Genomic DNA, 18,565 nt, shown 5'->3' on the forward strand with positions numbered 1-18,565 from the left:
TACCTTGTTGTGGGGTCCGGGCCAGCCTTGATCACAGGACAGGTCATCACATTGGTCAGGACGAGGCATGGCTTCAAAAGTACAGTCGGAAAGAACAAAAGATGACATTGAAAATCTTCACAAAGGGGGCAGAACTAAGGCAAGCCTCATTAGGTCGTCAGCGGTAACCCACGGGTGCCACCGGCGAGTTGCTGGTGTCCCCGAAACACTGAATCTGCCGACTGACTTACCGGTGCTACGGGACATTACAAGTCCCAGCGGCGCTGGAAGTCAGGCGGGGGATTTGGCAAGTCCCCATTCCCGTGGAGTCTCATATGACTCCACGGGAATGGGGACTTGGCAGCACCGGCACGGTTGGTAGCGGTGCTGGTGCTTCCATGAACTCTGCCTACCGGGGCCGCTGCGCCCAGCAGGGTCAGACCTGATGGGCTCAGCAGCCCCGGCAGGCAAACTTGTAGTGTGGCGGTCCGTAACACTTGTTTCTCACTCCGGCCCAAGGACTCCTGTCGCATTAGGCAAGCCATGCCTCCTTTTGAGTTTGACAAATTATGTCCATACCAACTACTTATATGGCATGGGAGTCAGTCTGCCACGTCATTTCTCAAAAAAACTTCAGTGCCTAACTTACTCACAGTTGATTCTTTCTTTAAAGAAACAACACAGAAAATGAAAACGTAATTAACCTCATGTGTTCCTTTGCCTGATAAGTAATGGATATTCACTAGATTTTGTTCAAGCTTCTGCCTTAAGGCGGCCAAATGTGTGTCAAAAGACCACTGAGCTGGGCTTTTGTCCTTCCAAGTTGTTATTCATTTAACACAGGCAGACCCTTCACACTCTCTGCAAGAGACAAAGATTAAGTACCAAGGAGCTAATAATCATTCCTATCATGTATTGGGTCATTGGGGAGACAGTACCTTGGTTGCTATGGCAGAAACAGCAGCAGTCCTTCTATCTGTAATGACTTTACCCTCTATAACCTGTGAAAAGGAATGCAAGATGAGGTTATTGTACAGGCAAGGATTCTGATCTCTGGAATACATTTCAAGATACCTTTTATTAATGTAAACATACGTATTTGACAGATAAACGGATGGTGTGAACGTGGGAATTGACTGCAGTGCCATTAGGGTCGCATTAGAGAATTACCCAAATCTGCAGGACCATTTATCAACAGAATTGGAGGTTTCCTGCCTGAGAGCGTATTCGACTGAAATGATGTTTGGGAATCGATTTGTTTTGCTGGTGCATACACGCCAACATACTCCATTCCATTATGGGAGATGGGTGTCCCATCCTACTTTTGATTTTGCATTCTGGGACTTGTCGTCCTTGGTTTATCATGGGGAAGTCTGGGAATACAACTTCCAGAATGCAAAGTCAAAACCAGGATTGGACAAGCATATCCTGAATGAAATGGGGCATGTTAGCATGTATGCAGGCGGGAAGCCTCTCTGGCAACTGGACAATGACCAGTGTGTGCTCCCTTTTTTTCGAGCCACTTACCCTTTCATTAGGATGTTTGTGCTCTCATGTAGAGCTTGAGCGTCTAGTTGATTGCACAGCATGTTTTTGTTTTATCGTGTTTACAGATGTTCTTCGGTCACGTTAAGATTGATGTATGGTGGTGGTATCAAATATTTACCTATATCTTCTGCTTTAACCAGAGCTCCAGGTTGTGAAGGATTAGTGTGAGAGTTTGAGATAGGTTGTATTTGCCCAATATAACCAGCTCATCTGGCCTTGGCGTTAATAGGTTTGGGCGGAGGGGAGAGGGGCTATGGTCCCCCACTGGCCAGTGTGGCGGGTCAGAAGAAGGACACAGACTCTGACTTTCCATCTCATTGATGATTTTTATTAATTAAACGGAATAAACGCCTATCTTTCTCTATCGTAAGGGTTTTCCCTACATAACATCCCTACATAACAAAACTAACTAAAGTGCTTGTTCCATCGTCATGGAGGGTCCCAAATCACAATGGGTCCACTGTCCCAACTAAACTATTCTAACCCTACTACTATTATAACAGCAACAAAAACAGGAGAATGGCTTGCTTCACCTGTAAGCTGGTTCTTCACCAAGTTCAGTAAACTATTTTGATACTTGGTTCTTCAAGTTTTTCAACTTTCTCTATCATATGTTTACTCTTTTGTTCCCTCTTATCTTGTTCTCTACTGGTCTTATTTTACTTGTATTTATTCTTCTCCTTTCCAGGGTAACTTTATCCAACACTTAAGACTGTTTTCCCTTGACTTCCTGGGTTCTCAACACTTATTTTACAGTCTGGTTTCAGTTTAGGCTTGGACCTTATTCTGTTTCAATCTGCTCTTCAGGTTTTCCCCTTTCACAATGTTTCTCATTTTGTAATATCTCAAGTTTTTATCCGTGACTACTTTGAGTATAGATCTTCGAGTAAGGTTTATCATTCCATGTCATTCTAGTGATGGTTCTCTTTTCTCTTCATTCAAAGTCAATATCTTATCTCTACTGGGATGAGTTTGAGTGCTCCAGTTATGATTCTCTTTCTCTTCTTTTAACACCAGTACTTTATTTGTACTCGGATGAATAGGAGCGTTCCAGTAATGATTCTCTTTCTCTTCTTTCACGGTCAATATCTTACTTCAACTGGGAAGAATATGAGCGTTCCAGTAATGATTCTCTTTCTCTTCATTCAATGTCAATACTTTATTTCTACTCGGACGAGGATGAGCATTCCAGTAATGGCCTTCAGTCCCCCTCCTGGGGCTCCTGCTTTTTCCCATTACCTTTTGTGGTCAGCGATAAGGTCACTGGTTGAGATATTCTCTTCTACTTGTCAGGTTGATTTCTCGGAATTCTTCCAGTATTCCTCTTCCTTGTTGCTTCACATATGATCTCCCCGGTAACTTCTTTGCTAGTATGTTCTGTGTTCAGTCAACGGAAGTGGTGTCAGTGTTGTTTCCGGACCCACTGGTCGACCACTGCTCGGGTTGTGGTCACGCCACCACTTAGCGTTCATCTGAGATAAAGACACCTCGCATCCGCCTCTGCTTCTCTCTTCTCTTCACCTTCCTGATGCCATGCATCTGAAGATTCACTCTGTTTCCTCCCAGGTACAGGAAGCTCTGCGGCCCGCTTTTCTTCAGCATACGCCTGTGAGCAAATTTGTAACTTGCAGGTCCTCTGTCTCTTCCCAGTCTCTGCTTCTTTCTTTTATTTCGTCGCCGTGGGCCTTCCTTGGTGCATTCCCGCAGTCCTTTCTCTCTGTTTGTTTTTTACTCTGTATCCCTTTAAAGACCCTTTTCCTCGTCTCAGTACAAGGTCGTTTTTCGTTTACAGGGATAATCAGAGTTCCTTGATGACAATGACATATTTTGGTATGTTCTTAATACCTTTCTTCACTGGATGTCTTAGGAAGTGCATTATTGGTATGTTTCTTAATAGGTTCCTCGTAAGAACAGGAGTCCTTGTCCCCAAAGGTGGAGTCTCTCCCAGTGAGGTCCTGCATGCCTCTACCCTAAGCAGGGTGTTGTGGAGCGGGCTCACCTCCCTAGCATCACTGGGGAAGACTTCCCCTTTGGGGAGAAGTGACAGATCCCTGTGATTTGTCACACCAGGCACATAAAAATATTAAAAAGGAGGATGAGGCATGGGTTCTTCGGTACAGTCCCTTATAGGTTTTTGCAATGATTTTATAATATGCAGTCACGTAGGCCAACTGGCGTCAGAAAGGACACCGAGACCACATACTCTTGGTTCAATATGTTTATTTGGGGTCTTTTTGAGGAAGGGACCAAATGAAATGCAACAGAGGGATCTTCCCAAAACAAATAATTATAACAATCATTATGGTTCTTCCTAGAGAAATGTGTCTCCCACTAGATGCAGGTCATGAGGCCGACATGCCACTGTTGGCATTGCCAGAGCCCTTAGAGTTAAGTGAGGGTTGCTTCACTGCCCCACTTCTGGTGCTGCAGGGTTTCAGGGTTCCCAACACTTTCCTTGTAGCGCCAGGTAGTTGTGAGCTTTCCAGAGTCCCTTACCCATGACTACTTCCAGAGCCAAGACGTTTGAGGAGACCGGTCAGGGGTCTTCACTGGCAGGGAAAAATAGAGAGGGGACTCTCATCTGCCTAAGCATTTCCCAAGTTGCCCTCTCTTTTCTGACCTTAACTTCACTGCCCCGTCTCATTCCTCCAACCACCATCTGGTTCTACCTATGGCCGATCTGGCCAGCTGTATCATTCCTGCTCCTGCCAACCTATTCCATCTCCACCCCTTATTATGGAAAGGCAGATGTGTCTACACTGTAGCTGGAGGTTTGTTTAAAGGGAGTTTAAAGCTCTCCCTATTGGGTAGGGGTGCCGAATTACCTCATAGGCTATTCCACAGCACAGTCAAAACCTCCCCACTTTGTAGCCAAGATTTAAATATGGCAAATGATGTGGGTTCCCTGGCATTTGATGGCAGTCCTGATCATTAAGGGACTACCTGGAAATCTGATGGCAAATATCTGGCAATGGTGTGATTATCTCTGGATTTGATGCCAACATCTGTTTTCTGGAAGTATTACTTGTCATGTGATGTGAGGACCAGAAAGCATGAGGATAGTACCTGGAAAAATGGGGAATGCCTTTACATAGAGACAAAACTGCAGCCTTTGACCATGCTTGATTACATTTAGATATACATCAAACACAGAAGCATCTATGCTGACGGGTAATACTCACCGCTTTCAGAATGCCATTACTTGGCTCAAATAAGAGTACAGTTGATTGGTGTAACGAACGGCTTGATGGCGTTTCACTTTCATAGAAAGTAACAACTTTTGTTGTGAGCGTGTCATCAGTTTCATTGTAAGCTGGCATTACCCCTAAAAATCTGAAGAAAGACATTTGCATCATCATGTATCGAATTGCTGAATTTATTTAGTTGCTTTCTTGGTTAAAAGAAACTGGCAAACACATTTTTGTTAATTAACTCTAATGTCAGACTCAAAATGCATAATCGTAGACCACAGTAAACACTGTCAAATCACCAACTGCCATAAGAGCGCCAAGCTAGTCCCCAAATAAGGTCAAAAGTGAAGTGGAAGAAATGGTCATACATAACATACTTCATAACAAATAAGAAACCTGAAGATACCCAGGGCCCCATTAATTATTTTGGCTAAACAAAAAATGGCAGGTTGTCCAGCTAGATACTTAAAATGGTTCTGTGTAATAACTTTCTGGCAATAGTAACCTCGACTGAAAATCAAGCAGTACAAATAATGAGGTAGAAACAACTAATTTTACATGAAAAGTAGGCGTTTGCCAAATTGCAGAATGTCGCTTTCGCCAATATCGCAAAAATGGCCAACGTGGGAGAAAATATGTAATCCGGTCATTTGCAGGAAATGAAATGTGCAGAGTATGCTTGGCAGCTTTCAAAATAAGCATATTCATTTTTGCTGGAACATTTCTCAATATATGCAACAAACTTAAGTGCTAAACTCAACATCGACGTTTCCACTTAATTTGCTGATAACAAAAACGATAATAAACTATTACTGGAAACCCACACCCACAATTTTATATATACTGAAATACAAATTCACAACTGAGCTTCTGCTGTTGCAAAACACTGCCAATGTACTTTTGCTGGAAAAATAAACACGAAAACATTTATTTTTGCTGGAAATTAGATGGCCAAATGAACTTTTGTGGGAAGATTTCTAAGGAGAGTGACAAAAGCACTCTTACTTGAGATAATTCAAATTTCCAGCCCACAGTAGTTTTATAAGAAATAAAGAAAATTAAGTTTTGCATGAGAATTTCTTAGCACAAATAAGTGAAATAAAGCTGACCCATTATTCTTTGTATCAAACATGTCATTCACTCCTTAGTGCAATACTAAACCTTAACTTGTTTTGCTCACAAATTGCTTAACTATTGCATTGCCCTATGGAACACTGTGGCGCTATCTGGGCCATATTTTCAGTCATTGGTTAGTCTCCCTCGTTACACTCTCTCCCCAGTTCCAAACAAAATTAAAAAAAAGTCAACAGACAGCCAGTCTCCTTCACAGAAAACCAGTTAACGCCTAAACTACTCTTACGCAGACACAGGAGTCAGGACTAACGAAATCGATGCAATTAAGTTATTTTGCGGAAAAAAAACACAAATTAGCTTTTGCTAAAAAACAAATGAACAAACTTCACCAGTTTGCATACTCAGAAAAAAGGGAAATTTCATAAAGGCAGAATTTAAATTTCATACACTGCTGTTAAAGAAATGTCAAATATGGAAAGTACAAATACGGTACCATTTATAAATTGTATATATATTATATGTTTTAATCGGATTTTTGGTTTCTCATTAATTTAGCAGTACAGAAGAAACCCCACATTTATATGCATTTACCTATTTTCACCCTTCAAGGTTTACTTTCAAAACAACTGAAACTTTCCCATGGCAACCCTCCTCATCTGCTATAAACCATGCCGCCCTCTGGCTATTAGCGTTTTGCTTTTGTTTTGATCTATTGTACTATTGTTTCTTATATTAAATATTAAGGATTGATTATTTTTTAATGTTTACCCTAGTTATTTTCAACAACATTTATTTTTACTTATTTATTTTCAGTAATCTACATTCTTGCAGAGTTATTTGTCCTTGAACGCACAGTCTTGAACGTGAAACACAAGCACTCTTTCTTCATCATTCAATGAATTATTTAACCTCTTGTACGGGAAAGCTTCCCCAGCCACCCCAAACAGGCTTTCCGTGATCCCCTATTGCAAATCAGATGCAGGCTAACCTCAAAGCTGACATCCCCTTCCTGTTAACCACAAGGTAGACCCCATCCATATGCACTTCTGCTTGCTTTCATTCCAAGATAAATGACTTTCTTTTTTGTTCTGGCAATTGTTGAGAACGATGAAATCGTAAGAAAGGTTGAACAATAGTTGAGAAATTCATAGTTTATTACCTCAGAAACATATACTGCATTCTAACTTACAATTTTCCAAATATGCCTTGGAAACTCAACCCAAGCACCACGACACTTTAGGACATATCTGCCCCTCTTTGTTTCAGAACTAATATCCAGAAGGGCTGGCATGAACCCCTCACTATCACAAAACATTCTTTCCCCACTGCATCGATTGATTCCGCGGGTTTGTGTTGTAAGGATATGCCTTCAAGGCATTTGGAGCGACGCGTGTCATGGCGTACAGTCAATAAAAGGGCCACACTTGGGGACGCATAGGCAGCACGAGCGGGCGACCCGTGACAAACAGAGCCCATCAGTGTGTCTTATTTCTGGTGTAGGCTGCCTCCAGCACCCCACTATACCCAGCACACAGAGCTGATAAGCCTGGAAGTGTTTTAGTGTGGGGGAGCCATGCAGGGCGTGACAGGTGACAGTAATGACAGTACCATAATGATGAGGCCTGACAAGGAACTGAGGTGGAAAAGCTTTGGCCACAAGCTTTCTTATATGATGAGCTATAGTGGAAAGAAAACCAACCAACAAAACATAATGATAATATAACACAAATATTTTGGGGAACAAGGGATCAGGTGAGCAGGGACCCTACTTCCACGTAGGGCCAACTTGAGGCTGGTCCCTGCCGACCTTCATACAAAAGCTTGTGACGTTTGGTGAACCCAGTGTGTGAGCTGTGCCTGGTGTATCTGGTCCACCCAGTGTGTGAGCTGTGTCTGGTCTATCTTGTGGACCCAGCGTGTGAGCTGTGTCTGGTCTATCTTGTGGACCCAGCATGTGAGCTGTGTCTGGTGTATCTTCTTTGACATTGCAGTTGACCTTCCTCTGCATTGTTCTTGTTTTTTCCATGCAAACTGGAGAGGTCTATGCCTTTCAACCACTGTTGTGCGCCTTACCACATTTCTAGGCATGTATAGACCTTCTTATCGCTCTTATGGCCCACTTGTGATGTGGCCCTTTGCAAGGCACTATTAATATTGTATCCTGAGAGGTGGATTCTGGAGGTTAGGCTTGCCTTCCACCTTTTTCCAGTTTTTGGGGATTGTCTTTTCCTTGTACCCTTTGGGGGAGGCGTTTTGCCTTTTCCCACTGTATGTAGGCATCCTTTTTGCTCACTGATCACTTGTGATATGGCCCCTTGTGAGGCGCTATTAATTTTCATCCTCGGGGGTGGGTTCTTGAGCTTCCACTTGCATCCAACATAATCCAGTTTTGGGGCATTGCCCTTCGCATGTCCTTTTGGGGAGGCATTCTGTCTTTCTCCCACTGCCAAGTGACCTTCCTTCGCTTCCAAGGCATGTGTCGGCATTCCATTTGTTCTATGATCCACTTGGGATGTGGCCCCTTGTGAGGTGTTAGTAATGTTTCCCCCGGTGATGGATTCATATTCATGGGCTTCTGCTTTCGTGAAACTTAATTCAAGTTTGGCGACCGACCGGTCCTAGGACTTTGGTTATTAACTTGAATTTTCACTTTGTAAGGCGCTCGCCTTATTGGTATTTTTTGCTTTTACCTCCTTACTGGTGGATAACTGGGCTTCAGTTTTCATCAAACTTACTTCAAGTGGGGCAACCTGCCACTGTGTTTTGGTTTTTGATTTAATTCCAGTGCGGCATTTCCTGAGCTTCAGCTTTCCTCAACTTCACCTAAAGTATGGCCACCTGCCCCTGTGGGTTGGTTATTTAATGCATTCTAGTGAGGCATTTACTGGACTTCAGCTTACATCAAACTTTACATAAAGTTTGGCAACCCGCCCCGTTGGTTTGGTTATTTAAATTAAAACCAGTGAGGCATTTACTGGGCTTCAGCATTCAGGAAACTTTACCTCAAGTTTGGAAAGCTGGCCATGTGGTTTGGTTATTAGATGGATTCCCTTGCTACATATGATGCCTTCTTTCTTTGCCTGTTCCTGTGAATCTATATCTTTTAACTCGGTCCCTGCCTAATCTTAATATTTTTCAGCTTTGCGAAGCGTTTGCCTTTTATGGTTATTTTCGGCTTTCCTCAATCTCACCTCAAGTTAGGCAACCTGCTCCTGTGGTTTTATCCTGCGAGGCATATGATACTTTCTTTGAAGTTGCCAAATGTAGCGCTAGCGCTAGTTGAAACTTACCACTCTCATTACAACCAGTAAGGAATGTGATAACTTATTTCTTTCAGCATTCTTGTGCACTATATACCTTTTAATTGTTGCCAGCTCTAATCCGTTAATTTTAAGTTTTTCCATTGGTGCCTGTCCTGTTTATCCACTATTCACAATTTGGTATTGTGTCTACCAGTGGGTGGGAGGGAGGTACTTTTGTAAATTAATATCGCCCATCTCTTCCAGTGCGGCGGCAATGGTACTGCTCCCGCACTTGCTGAAGACAGGGGAAATGAAGACAGGGGGCTGCCTGCCCTCCTCCAGATATAGACCAGAATTGGCCTGAGGGCAGGCTGCTCCCTTTTGAAGCATCAAAAGGCCCTTTGTCCCCCATCCGCCCGGATGGGAGCGGGGCCTTTGATGTGGGTGTCAGGGGCAGGGACTGCCTTTTGTCACCTGCCCCTGTCACCTCCTCGCAGTTTTGGGCGCCTTGAAGTCTGGTTCCCTAATGTGCTGGGGTCCGGTGGCCCACCCCAACACCCGCATGATAAATCGGCCAGCACCTTAAAGGTGCTGCCCACGTCCAGGCCCACGACAGAGCCCACCGCCCAGCTTATGCCCCTGGGCCTTCGACCTCCGGAGGGCCCATGTCTATTAGTGAGGTCACAGACCTCACAACAGCTTGTGGCATCCGTTTCCCACACTCTTATCTTCCAGTGGTGCCACCTTAATGAAGTGAGGAGAACCACTTCAAGGCATCTGTTTACTAAGACTGAGAAAGGGAAAAGTTTAAAACAAGTGCCCACAGTGTGAGCTTACAGTGAGAAAACAGTGAAAACCTCAATTTGTCGAAGTGAATATGAAATGATATGTTGAGTAGTAAAACATGTTCCCTGCGTGTTCATGATAATACAATATTGTTTGAGAATGCCAATGAGTTGTTCGTAACACAGATTTACGGCACTAGGACTGCAGGAGGTACACGAGAGTCCTCCATTTTAAGATGACCATCTACAATAGATATTTTCCCTTTCCAAAAACAAAAGTCTTGCACTGACATTCATTTTAAAAATGGAATTATTACAGCAATTAACTTTATTTTTAATTTCTTCATTATTACTGATTACATTAAATGTAAAAAAGGTTTTTTACCTCTTCATGTTTACCTCGTTTTTACTATGGAGCAAACATAAAAATGTATACATAAAGAGCACCAGTAGAAATATAAATGAGTGAACTAAAAAACATAACATTGCTATTAGAAACTATAATATGAAGTATAGTGTTTGCGGTAAATGTGCCCTTCCTAACCCTGAGAACCCTCAATAGGGGGGTCTCAATGGAGCCAGGGTCCACAGTGAGCTAGTGGATGTAGGACCCGGAGAAGGTTTATGGATCTCTACACCCCCCCTACTCCCCAGCTGGGTTCTCGCCTTAAAGCAGGGGGCAGTCACAGGAAGGTTTACCTACTCACTGCCCTACAGACGTGCAGATTTACCCAGGGGATACGAATAGGCACTCTTATAAGCCTCCTACCACTCATTCTATCAATGGTCAACTCCAGAAAAGGCAGAAAGCACTGATTCTCAGAGAGGCTCCTTTCCATAAATAAAGCATGCCCACAAAGCTATTCCAGCTCCTTGACCAGGCACAAAACCTCTAGCACGAGAATAGAACCTTGCCCTTGAAGGGAACAGAGTTACCAAATTTCAGTGCCCTTGACGAGCAAGAAAATACATTTGCCTCGTTGGCGGATATGCCAGATTAACCAATTCACACTATTCCTCCTATGCGCTTGGCCTTCAGTGGCCTGCTGTTGCAGTCATGCTAAAGCATAGAAGAGTTAACTTGCGCAGACTGACAATGAGAAAACAGTTTGCCCTCTTATGGCGCGGCCATTGCAGTGCCTGTCCTTTTGGCGCAGCACCTTGGGCGCAGGTCCCTATTAGGCGCCCCCTATTGGCCACAGCCAGCAGGGCAGAGGGACCTATCCATGCCTGAATATGTTTTCCTTAAACACTGCACTAGGAGAAAGATATAAATATGTGTTTTAATGAATCATCCAGCACAATTTCTGAGAAAAATTGGCTAAAAAGCCAGAGCATTGACATTTGTTTTGTAGGGTAACACCAATCCAAAAATTTAATACATGCAAGTCACCAACAGTCCACAGGAACATTAATGCTTTAATGTAATGTATTATTAAAAATGCCATGTCACAATGAAAACAAGTCCAACTGGCTGCACAATGTAGACCAGTCTAGACACGTAATAACATAACAGTAAAGCATGCCAGTCCGCATTTAGACATACCTAGACTGGTTGCACCAAAATGCCAGTCGAAGCATTAACATTTATCATGGTTATTTTATCACAGATACCCAGAAAAATATACAATGCCACAGTAAGAAACGGCCAGACTGGCAGCACCCAAATGCCAGTCTAGCCAGGTAATTACACTTAGCAGGAGTGCTTTATCAGAGATGCCCAGTTAAAAAAAAGTCAAGCCAAACTAGGAAATGACTAGACTGGCTGCACCAAAATGCCTCTCTAGCCACTAATACCACATATCATGCCTGCTTAGCCTGGACATGGATGACCATTACAATGTATCGCACAATCCCTGCCCCCACTCCACCGCCACCACACATTCTCTCTCCCTCCCACCCCCTGCCCCAGCTCCCAAAATCAGCTCCTCGGCCCATAATTACCTCCACATCCCTATGCCTTGTCCTAGTGCTTACGTATGAGGCACAGTGTCTCATAGTTGAGTGCTGGGACGAGGAAGAGTGAGACTAGGAGTAATGAATATTACAGGTAACAAAGCCAGGCATTACCTCCATGTCCCTCTACCTCATCTGAGTACGTGTGTATGAAACACAGCGCCTTGCACACAAGTACTGGGACGAGGAAGCATAGGGCTAGGAGTAATGAAGATTACCAATAAGTAATCAAGGCATTAAACACAAGTAGTGGCCCAACACCACTGAGCTGACTGGGCTTCAGTCCTGCGCCCCATCCCTGAAATTGTGGGCTATCTTAACTCGACATGGCTGACCTACAGAGCCGTTGTAAGACGGAAGAGGCCACAGATGTTAAACGGCGCCTGGGTTTAGCTGTTTACAAAAGCCCGGCAATTAATAACATAAAGCATTTCACTGTTAGTACCTGCATTCAAATGCTTAATTTTAAGGCAATTGAGATTGTGATGTGGGTTGAGTACTTGCATGCCAGAGGAGTGATTGGAAGAATAGAGACAGGACAGGAGACAGCTCTTTTTCACAGCAGTCCATAAGTGGGTGCTTTCAGACTTAAAGGACAGAGTTAACTGCTTGTAACATTGAAGCTGCACTAGAATAGTGTCATTAGAATGAGTAAAGAAGTTAGATGCCCCCACAAAAATAAGTGCCTCCCCCACCGTCAGTGAAGTTAGCGCCTCTGCCAACATTTGAAGGGTTACCCACCCCGAAATGTAGGATTTGTTGCACCCCTGAACACAAGCGCACACACCATTCATCTTACACACACACACACACACACACACACACCCAGCCACCCATGCATTTAGGTGCATACCCTTTCACCATACAGGCACAACCAGGCAGCCACCCTTACATCCACCCATTCATTGAAGTGTGCACCCTTTCACCATAAACTCACACACGCACACCCAGGCAGCTACCCATAAATCATGCACTCACTCATTCATGCACATTACATTATATACATACACGCACACTTAAATGCACGCACACATAAAGAAAATACATTTTCATACCTTTAATCCGTTGGTCCAGGGAATGAGGTCTTCAGCTTCCTGCAGCAACCAGGACAGCTTGTTCCCGTCATCTGCAGAGGATCTGGAGGCCTCCATTTCATGGGGTGGAGGGGAGCCCTATTACCTCGAAAAGTCACTCTGACTTCATAAAGAAATTATTTCCATTAAAGGACAAGAACGTAACAGAAATAATGTCTTTATGAAGGCAGAGTGACTTCAAAAATAAACTATTTCTTTTTGAAGTCATAGGGCTCCCCACACCCAATGACAAGGCTGCCATGTCATGGGGTGGGAGGAGCCCTCAGACTTCAAAAAGAAATAGTTTCTTTTTGTAGTCATTGTACCTCAAAAATGTTTATTTCTATCACAGAAATAATGTATTTATGACGGCAGAGTGGCTTCAAAACGAAACTATTTTTTTTTTAGTGTAATTTCTTTTTTACATCTGAGGTGGCCCCCTCCCAGGACATGTGGTGGTGGGGCTTACGCCACCCCATGTCCTGGGTGGTGGCTCCCTCAGACTTAAAAAACAAAAACAAAAAAACGAAATAGAACTGAACTGTATGCATTTTCATCCTCTTGATTTTCCTGAGGTCAAACAACATGCTGCTTTCTGAATCCACCTAAGCCAAAGAAATGTCTTTTAAGAAAGAAAAGTCAGCATTTGACAACTGGGAAAAATGTGAAGCCTTCTATATCACTGATTTCCACTAGCGATCACTCAATGAGGACTGTACAAAATCAGTGTTAGACCAATATGTGGACGACTTATTGATAGCCTCACCATACTATGAAACATGAAAGCAGGACACTCAGTTCTTGCTGACCGACACAAGGCATCCAGAATTACATTGCACTTATGTAGACAGAGGGCCTCATTACGACTTTGGAGGTAGCTATGGCGCTATTAGCGCCATGTCTGCCTCCAAAATCGTGTCCGGGTCCGGGATCCCTGAATGGGGAATTACCGGGCCATTCCGAGTGTGGAAGGCCCGGTAGTTCCTCCTTCAGGGAATCCGGGCCCGGTCCTTCCCCATTCCCATTCGAGCCCCCATAGGGCTCAATGGGAATGGGGAGGGAGCTAACAATGGGCCCGTCAATTACGGGCCCATTGTTAGCTCCCTGGTCCCCTCGCGGGATCCGCTATGGACGTCTGGAAAAACCAGACGTCCACAGCGGGTCCCGCGAGGGGACCTCGTAATAGTGCGGAGTGGGTCTAGCGGCGCCGGCACCATTTCCGGCACCGTTAAACCCATTCCGCACTACTCATAATGAGGCCCAGAGAGTCCATTATCTAGGTCACAATATCAAAGAGGGTCTCAGGCAAATAGTCCCATCCTTGAAAGAAAACAGTACACAGGATACCAAAACCACAAACTATTCAACAAATTAGAGCATTTTTAGGTACAGTTGGGTATTGCCAATAGTGGATCCTAGGGTATACTGAAATCATCAAACCCCTACACAAGTACAGCAAAGATAACACAACAGAGCCACTACAATGGACTCCAGGGGCTGAGGAACATTTGCTAAAATAAAGAACTGCCTAGCAAGCGCACCTGTATGAAGACTTCCTGATTATAAGAAGGGGTACACCCTCTACTGCCATGAGAGAAAATAATCAGCAAGAGTATCATTTCAGTTCGCTATTAAGTGTCAGTTGCTGCTCATTGTGGCAGGTTGAAATGTGATGCCAGAACTATTCTCCTAGCAGATCCCTTTACCGTGTACTAGGAGAACTGTAAACCTCCTAGCCAGCTGGTGTGCCAGCCTCATTCCAGGTTTGTCAAGAGTTGCAACATTCCTCATCATGCTGCTCAGAGAATCACTTTTATTGCTCAAGTCCATAAAAAACAAGCTTTGACAAAGCCAACAGTGTTAGGTTTCAGTAGGCATGGAATAGGCATTTGCCAGACACTGCCATAATGGTTCTGCATAGCCATAAGGAGGTACCAGCTGTAAAATGGTGTAAGTACCAGGGCATATGATAGCAGTGCCTGGCAGGTATCTACCTAATACCTAAGCCAAAAATTATGTTTTTTGCAATGCTTGTTTTTAATAGGACTTTGGTGCAAGGAACAGATGCAAGGATAAAAATTCTGTTATAAATCAAGTGGCTGAAGGTTCTCTTGTTCAGGACATGTGTATTTCAGGACATGTGTATTACAGCAGTAGTATATCTCCAATTAAGCCATTTGTTCTAAGAAGACTGCTTTGAAATAACACTGTCAGGCTATTTACAGAACAAAGTTTGATGTTACTTCGTGATAGTGTGATAGAGCTAGCTCAAAGATGAGTTTTTGGTAGGGAATGGCAGGTTGGTGGTGGGAGTTGCTAGAGAGATTAGCATGGCCATGGCTTATTAATTGGTGAGAAAATAAACAATGTCCACAAGCTGTGTATCCTTCCTCACGTCCCATCTCTCTCCTCTCATATTGAAATGCCATAATTTCGGATTATAGGTGGTGCATAAGCACCACCTAATAGCCAAAACTAATAAGTGGGGTGACAAATTAGTATAAGGACTGTACAATACCTTTGGAAGTGACATGGGGGGACACGAAAACATAGCAACATAATGCCAGTCTCTTTTAAGACATAGGTGTGTACTCAGCCAAAGCGATTAATTCACTTGATTGGCAGTAGAACATGTTTCTATTCTGCCACAGAGTAATAATCTACTTGTAGCGTTACGTTTCCTTTTATAGGAGTATAAGTATCAGAATGCAACGTGTTGTAAACTTCATAAACAAAACTAGCAGAACACCTTACACCTGAAATGCAGCACCTTGAGATCTCTGGAACCTGGCTACTACCTAAAAGATTTGAAGACACGCCAAAGAAGCCTGCAGGGTAGCCCCTGTTTTCAATCATTCTTAATCCTGAGGATGCCCCTCGCTGTTATTCCTAATGAGATTATCGGGGTAATTCATAGATTTCAGCGCACAGGCAGCGCACGCGAGCAGCGCAGAGAGGGAGTGTGCACCAGCGTGCGCCTAACGTGTGCGCTAAACAGCATTCTGGCGCACCGCGTATTCATGGCATTTCAGAGCCATTTTGAGCGCTGGCGCAGAGAACATCCCTCAGCGCCAGTTACGCCCCCAAGAACACCCTTGCGCAGGGAAAAGGCATTGAAATCCCCAATACAGCGCAAAGGGCCGCGCCAACTCTGCCCCAGTTTATTGGGCCGGCACAGTGTATTTCGAGGGTGCGCAGGAAGTATTACACGCGATAGGCCTTGTGTGAGCTGGGTACGTGTATTCTGGGGGTGCGTGGGAAGTATTACACGCGATAGGCCTTGTGCGAGCCGGGTATGTATATTTCGGAGGTGCGCAGGAAGTATCACACGCGATAGGCCTTGTGCGAGCGGGGTACGTGTATTTCGGGGGTGCGCGGGAAGTTTCACACGCGTTAGGACTTGTGTGAGTGGGGTACGTGTATTTCGGGGGGGTGCAAGAAGTTGTACATGCGATAGGCCTTGTGCGAGTGGGGTACGTGTATTTTGGGCGTGAACAGGAAGTATTACATGCGATAGGCCTTGTGCGAGTGGGGTACGTGTATTTCGGGGGTGCGCGGGAAGTATTACACGTGATAGGCCTTGTGCGAGCGGGATACGTATATTTTGGGGGTGCGCGGGAATTTTTACACGCGATAGGCCTTGTGCGAGCGGTGTACGTGTATTTCGGGGGTGTGCAGGAAGTTGTACACACGATAGGCCTTGTGCGAGCGGGGTACGTGTATTTCGGGGCTGCGCGGGAAGTATTACACACGATAGGCCTTGTGCAAGCGGGGTACGTGTATTTCGGGGGTGCGCGGGAAGTATCACACGCAATAGGCCTTGTGCGAACGGGGTACGTGTATTTCCGAGGTGCCCGGGAAGTTTCACACGCGATAGGCCTTGTGCGAGCAGGGTACGTGTATTCGGGGGGGTGCGCAGGGAGTTACACACGCGATTTGGCAGTGTGGTCCCTCCCTGGTGTGTCCCTACCCCACTCCCCATGCCCCGCAGGCAGCCCATCACCCCTGGGCATGCCCCGCAGGCAGGCCGCATGGCACCATGCACCTGGGAGACTTCACACATGTCCCCCACCCACCTAGCAGTGATGGGCACCTGCCAGCAGGCCCCGACTCATGTCCCTCCACCCACTCACCCACCCAGCAGTGACGGCCACCTGCCAGCAGGCCCCGACTCATGTCCCCCCGCCCACCCACCCACTCACTCACCTAGCAGTGACAGGCACCCGCCAGCAGGCCCCGACTCATGTCTCCCTGCACCCCCATCCACCCAGCAGTGACGGGCACCTGCCAGCAGGCCCTGACTCATGTCCCTCTGCACCCCCACCCACCCAGCAGTGACAGGCACCTGCCAGCAGGCCCCCGACTCATGTCCCCCTGGACCCCGACCCACCCAGCAGTGACGGGCACCTGCCAGCAGGCCCCGACTCATGTCCCCCACCCACTCACCCAGCCAGCAGTGACAGGCACCTGCCAGCAGGCCCCGACTCATGTCCCCGTCACCCAACACGTCATCACGATCCACACTCCTGGCCCTTATGGCCACCCAAATCCCACCCCACGCCACCCCAGTCCAAACACCCAATCAAGCATTACATGCACCCCACATTGAAATGCCCATTACATGACACAACCCAAATGGCAAGTATGTACATCAACACATGTCCGTCACACACACACACAATGGGTGGCAGTGAATGTGAAAACCCACATTGTGACATGCATGAAACCAATGAGAGAATATCACAAATTGAAGTACGAAACAAAAATGTATTGAACACAAAATGAAGGGAATTAAATGAAAACACACAATAATGGAAAAAAGAAAATGCAGCATGTCTCAAAATTAATAAAATATATGAAATCAGAATCCAAATAAATACAAATGAAGATGTGTCCAAAGTCTCCGTCCAACAAAGCAAATCCAAAGGGAAAGAAATAAGTAAAATCCATTGCTCCATGGTCAAATAAAAAAAGTAATGATGAAAAATCCACTGTTCTACTATATACAAATAACAAATCCAGGGTCCATGAGCCCAACTATTGAAATGAAACCTACAAAAAAGACTACCTAATAAAGAACTATCTACAAAAAGGTGGGGCATAGTCCAAGCGCCCCAAATGAAAGAAAAACATAAATGAAACCTAACACTAACTATATACAATGGCGGCGGGCAAGTCCTACGGCAAGTCCTACGGCTCATTTGTCAATTTCCCGGGCCAGGGCATCATCGAACTCCTGTTCCATGTCCTGGAGGTGGGCCTGTTCCATGGCCCCGAGGTTTCTCAGGGATAACGCCATGTCCACCTCCAACTCCCTGCGAATTGCCTCGAGGCACTCGGCCCGCCTCAGCGCCCTGCGCATGGAGTTCCCCGCCCTGACCATAGTGAGCCGTGTCTCTTCCGCCCGCCGCTGCTCCGCATATATGTGCTGGCCCAACCGCTGCCACACGGAAGACACTCCCAATCCAGGGTCCTCTAGCCCTCCGGCCGATGCCTGCCCCTCTGATGTTGATGGCCCCGAGCCATCATCGCTCCCACCTTGAGCCTGCTGCTGCTGTGCCTGTGCCCTGGCTCTTGATGCCTGCACGTCCTCCGCCTGCTGGGGTACAGTTGTTGGTGTGGCCACCCCTGCTGGACCTCCGACTCCCGACTGTGGCAGGGATGTGTCATCCTCCAGCCTCGCCGCTGGGTCAGAGGCAGCTCCACGGGGTACCCAG

General features: G+C 45.5%; 1 protein-coding gene across 1 annotated transcript in view; it reads right to left on the reverse strand.

The window, feature by feature from the left end:
* Nucleotides 1–18,565, reverse strand: part of CRYM (crystallin mu) — a 358,261-nt gene that overhangs the window by 241,625 nt on the left and 98,071 nt on the right. The window contains exons 2-3 of the mRNA XM_069647676.1: nt 4,710–4,860; nt 918–980 (exon numbers count right to left, since the gene is read on the reverse strand). Of these exons, the coding sequence (XP_069503777.1) occupies nt 918–980; nt 4,710–4,860 (214 nt within the window). The remainder of the gene's footprint in view (nt 1–917; nt 981–4,709; nt 4,861–18,565) is intronic.

Source organism: Ambystoma mexicanum, chromosome 2q (genome assembly GCF_040938575.1).
Source record: "Ambystoma mexicanum isolate Mex_15411 chromosome 2q, UKY_AmexF1_1, whole genome shotgun sequence".
Classification (NCBI taxonomy): Eukaryota; Metazoa; Chordata; class Amphibia; order Caudata; family Ambystomatidae; genus Ambystoma; species Ambystoma mexicanum.